Source organism: Chanos chanos, chromosome 10 (genome assembly GCF_902362185.1).
Source record: "Chanos chanos chromosome 10, fChaCha1.1, whole genome shotgun sequence".
Classification (NCBI taxonomy): Eukaryota; Metazoa; Chordata; class Actinopteri; order Gonorynchiformes; family Chanidae; genus Chanos; species Chanos chanos.
In genome coordinates, this window is record NC_044504.1 from 34,754,897 (window position 1) to 34,760,117 (window position 5,221).

Consider the following 5,221-nt stretch of genomic DNA (forward strand, 5'->3'; position numbering starts at 1 on the left):
GACAAACGGTTCAACCGAATCGGTAAAATGTCCACAGAATAAATTGCTAGACAAAATGGTTCGGAATGAGCATTTATAATCTGTATGATGTAGCGCAGCAATAGCGTCATTTCAGAAAACGAGCCGCACCATTCCTTGGTCTTGCATATGAGGGCAGTCATCGTATTTAAAATATATCCTGTTATGTTGCATCGCGCGCTTGTAGTCTGTGTATATGTATATAAGTGTAACTATCGTGAAGGCATGCTTACTGTGATATTAATCTTGCTATGTCATCAAATCAACCGCCACAGCGACGGTCTGATGCTCAAGAACAGACGGTTACGCCACGCTATATCACCCAAGCGCTGAATAAGAGCATTAAATCACTATAACACTTGCATCTACTATGGAAGTAATGACACCAACAAACAATACACAAAACGAACAATGTAATCTTCAAATCTATGAAGGACATGGCCGTGCGGGACGTTAAGTGCTAACGCCTTCGCCAGCATTACAATCAGGAACAGGCTTTCAATTTGGCATCTCCAAAAACAAAACAAAAAAATCCAGAGGCTGGCGCACTACTTCGATTCAGGCAATCGAATTTGATTACATTCACGTTGAAAAGGTCAGAACTGAGTTTGATTGGCAGGTAAAACTGTTTAGCTACAATCAGTTCAAACATTTACATCTGATTTGATGTGTCCCTCCACATTAATGGCATGAACAAATCACAGTCGCGCGCGGCGCACCGGCATAAGAAGGGCAGTTCAAGTAAGTTAAACGACGCAGCTGACTCTCTGCATCCGTGCTGCGTAACAGGCACACGGTAAAGTGAATGTGTGCCTTAGGCACCTGCCGCTGACTCAGACGCATGGGTGTACCAAGCATTTAATCAGAAAGCCCTAGAACGTAACAGTCCATCGGCGTGCCTCAGTTTTCCATTCTAAACAACAGCATAACAACACAATAAGTGAGCTCACCATCTAACTTGTGAGTCAAAAGCATGAGAACAGCTCACCTTTCACTGTTGTTGCTGTGTCCTTGAAACCAAGGCTTGTAAATGGGCTGCCATGTATTCCATTGACGCCTCCCTTACAGCAGCTGGCAGCTTTGAATCTGACAAGTGCATCTGTGGCCAGTCCCTCGTCCATCAGGTTTAAGGCAATGTAGTTCAGTCCGTTCTGAAAGCCAGCCGACGTCTCCCTGCACATGGTGCTGATGTACTCCTCGTCCGAGCCTTCGCTGCGTCTCGCCGACACCGAGACGTTCTCCACGGAGGCCGAGCCGTGCCTCCTGGCATCGTGGGCGAAGGAGGGGAAGACGGGCGTGACGGTGGTGGTGGAGGAGAAAGTCTCCGAACTGTGGCGCCTGCGACCCTGAGGGTCTGCGCGAATCACCTTGGCCCCCCGGTCAGGGTCAACGGCGGGCAGCGTGGCACCTCCGAGAAGGAAAGCCTCCACAGCTGGAACCCCCCCACTCTCACTCAGGGTTAGCCTCTGCACACAGGAGGTTGGACTGGTGGTCTGGGTGCTCTCAGCAGGTTTCAGCACTGGTTGAGATGGAGAGGCAGTTACGCTAAATGTCATCTCTGTGTAGTCATCTTTACTCGTACCAGTTGAGCACGTGGATGCCACCTGTGCTGTGAGGTGGTATCTCTCCTCCTCCTCCTCCTCAGGCTGGCACGGGCACGTCTCCAGCTCTGGCATTGCATCCAAGGGGTCTAACGGGGCGGTGTCCCCTAATTTGGGTGACTGGGCACTTAAGTCAACATTCATGTAGTCCGACAAGGGGGACCTCCTCTGGCCACTGGAGGAGCTAAGGGATGAGGCGGGGCTCTCAGTAGAAATGGTGGAGGGGGGGGAGTACCTCTGGACAGTGCTCCCGAAATCTATGTTGATGTACTCTCCGGGGCTTTTAGGTTCGGAGGGGAGCGGGTGCTCGTTCATACTGGGCAGCGTCCGAAGCGTGTCCAGGGAGAGCCGGGTGGGCCGACTGATCCTGGATCTGTGAAAGAGAGTCTCTAACCGGCTCTGCCGGAGGGGGAAGTGGGTGGCCGTCATCTCTGGGACCCCTGAGAGGGCGGAGCGGGACTCCTCTATTATTTTTTGACTTTGCAGGTTCATTGGGACGTACTCGTCGGTGTCTCCGTTCTTGACAGGCTGCAGCGGTTTGTGACAGCGAGGCAGAGAGTTATAGGAGTAAGACTGCTTGAGAAGGGCAGGCTGCTCAACACCTGCGGTGCCCAAAAAGTAGTCTGGGGGAGTGATGGAGACACAGGGGTCCACAGGAGACATGTTGAGGTACTCACCGTTCATCAGCTTTCCGTCAGAGCTGTCCACTGACAGCTTAGAGCCACACAACATTCTCATGTAGCCACTGTCGTCCAATGAACAGCTACTGGGGGAATTAGCCCTGAAACCGTTGCTCACTTTGACTGGGTGAACCCTGGGATTAAGGATTTGCTTGGGAGCCGAGACACACATCGGGCTCATGGGCATATAGTTATCGCTTCTGCCACCCTGTGGAGCCACGCCAGGGGTCATGGGCATATAGCCATCATCGCCTAGCATGTTACTGGGGCTTTTCAGTAAAGAGCCGATTTCAATGTCTCCGTAATCCTCCGGGTAAGAGACTTTTGGGGAGGCTGTGTGGGAGCTGCGCCCCGAATGCCCACCGTTGGTGTACGTCGCCCTCATAAGCGTGTATTCGTCTAACGAGGCTGAGGATACTTGTGATGGCGCCCTCTTCTGGTGAGGCATGGTTAAGGAATATGTCCTCTTTCTGTACGCCTTCTCTAAATCCAGCAGGCCTTCCTCTCCGGTCCGAGCGGTCCGCCTTCCGTAGCCGTGTGTGAAAAGGTTCCCAGAATGCTGCCTCTCCATAATCACGTATCCGCTCAGGTCGCTGCCCTCCCGTGAGGGGGGCGTGTCACTGAACGATTCAGGCGTGTTGCTTCGGTTGCCCGTTAACAGGTGCCGCACATCCCCTGGGCTGGATGCACAGTCATCGCAGGAAATGAAGCCCTGCGTCACTAGGTGACCCAGAGACAGACACATTGCAGCTAGAGGGGCGTGGAACACTCTCCAGGTTGGAGCCATTCCCACTACTGGAGGACAGGCTGACCGGGCTGGTGGCTGATGGAGGGGAATGAGAGACAGGCATGCACATGGACTTACTATGCTGAAGAGAGCATGACTCAAATGTTCTACAGGGGCGGGCTGTAACAGTATTGGACCGGCTAAGATGGGTCCTGTTTACGCCGGGGCTGATGGGGCTGCCTGTCACAGACATTGGCCGCGTCATGTTCCCGTCGCCTTCGCTGGCCGTTCGTATCCGACAGGAAGTGAATTTAGTCACGGGAGACGTGGCTGCCATGCTGTCGGTGCGTGACCGCCGCGGCAGCCCCGTCTGACTCGGTGGAAGATTGTTCAAGTGCCGCCTTGTGGGCACGGAGATGGGGTTAGTACCTGAGGACTGGCTTTTGCTGCGCGGTCGGAACTCCGACAGCTCTTTCATCGCTTTCATCGCCTCCAAAATTGTCTCGTGGATGTTTTGCGCCACCACAGAGTCGTCCGCCTGCATCCACAATTCACCAGGTCCGGTGGCTGCAGACCTGCCCACCTCAATAAAGAAAAAACTGTCCGAATGGCCGCATCGGCGAATGTTCATCAGCTGAAGGGTGACTGACGCGACCTCCGAGTTTAGTTTTACAAAGCTAATCGTTCGGCTGGACAAACACAGCCTGTACACTCCAGTTAAATTTCTGCTCTGTCCCAGTCCTTTAGATTTTAAATTGACCTGCCATACCTCCTTGTAAGTAGCACTCACTGGCGTAATCATGCCGTAGTTAGATTCGTCGAATCCCACCAGAGAGGAGGCAGAATTTGACGCTGACCCATCGGACACTTTCCCTTCGTTCATTAAATCCGTTAATATTCTAAACCAATTTTCCTGCTCTTGCTCGTTTTCTGCGGCAACGGCGAAATACTCGTCCTTCGTGTAAAGGGCAATCAGGTGTTTATGTTTGGCGTCTGCTCGCTTGCTGATGTTCAGACAGGAGTCCAAAGGTATAACCCTTTTAGCCGCTGACTTGTTTTTCCATTTCTTCTCACTCTCGTAGTACTCCAGCCGGGCAGGGAAGCCCTCGCTCTGGTCCTTCAGAACGAAAAACCGCTTGTGTCCATGTTTCTGTTTCTTCAAATATCCACATTTCTTTATGTTGTTATTATTCACATTCACGTTTGAAAACAAGTGTCCACCCGTCGGCGGCGGACTTGCCATTCTCGCGTCTTAAGAACTCTCACTTTCTTTTACTTGTATCTTCTCTTCTTGAAGAGCAGAGAAAACTCGCTCCGTGTCGCTTGGCTCTATCTAGTTCCCGGCGTCGAGCCTTGCGTACGGTGTCCGTAGCAGTTAAACAGTAAATAACACATATCGCTAAGTGACTGGAGTAAAGAGGAAAAACAACATGTGACGTTCTACACATCCAGCTTTGGTTACAAAAAATAAGAGAAAAAAATACACACACATACACACTGACACAAGGCGGTGCAACGTAGGGGTTGGCGTACCTGCCAGTCCGCCTATCTGATCGGCTCATTCGACTCATTGGTGGAAAGGATTGAATGATAGTAAAGCACACCCATGAAGGGGGGGGGAAAGATCCCTCCCACACGAAGGGGGCTGCTCTGCCCTGGCTTCGTCAAGCAAAGGTGCCGTAGAATCGTGAAACTACGGTGCAAGATGTTTGCAGTTACTATGGTCTTTGACGTGTGGTGACTCCCTAAAGACTTATTTTAGTCATTTTATTTTATTTCTCTGTTATTTTTGAAAAATTAAACGCGCTTTACAGAGCATACACCTGTCCTCTACTTTGTTGACTAGACGGGGGGTCGTCTTTTGGGAAAGATTCTTTGACCAAAGTACCTAGTAAGTATTTGGCAACTATAACAGAAGAAATTAATATCCTAAAACCTAAAACGAAATGTTCATTAGTCATTTCGTGATGGAGATCATTCAGCAGAAGCTGTATACAACTACAGTACTTCACTAATGAGACACATCCGAGATCATGCTGATAATCGTTGTTCCGGTTAAAATCATTCCCTGGAAAGAAAATACTGGTCGAATCATATTTAAATGCACCAGCTGCGATCTTTCAGGGCGCTATAATAACGTTTACCAACAGGAAACGTACGATCATAGTGGCTTAAATTAGATTTCAAATTGCCAG

General features: G+C 50.5%; 1 protein-coding gene across 1 annotated transcript in view; it reads right to left on the reverse strand.

The window, feature by feature from the left end:
• irs2b (insulin receptor substrate 2b) overlaps positions 1–4,439 on the reverse strand; it is a 13,404-nt gene extending 8,965 nt beyond the window's left edge. Inside the window, 2 exon segments of the mRNA XM_030787267.1 lie at positions 1,007–3,014; positions 3,016–4,439. Of these exon segments, the coding sequence (XP_030643127.1) occupies positions 1,007–3,014; positions 3,016–4,269 (3,262 nt within the window). The 5' untranslated portion in view covers positions 4,270–4,439.
• Positions 4,440–5,221: the final 782 nt, after the last annotated feature.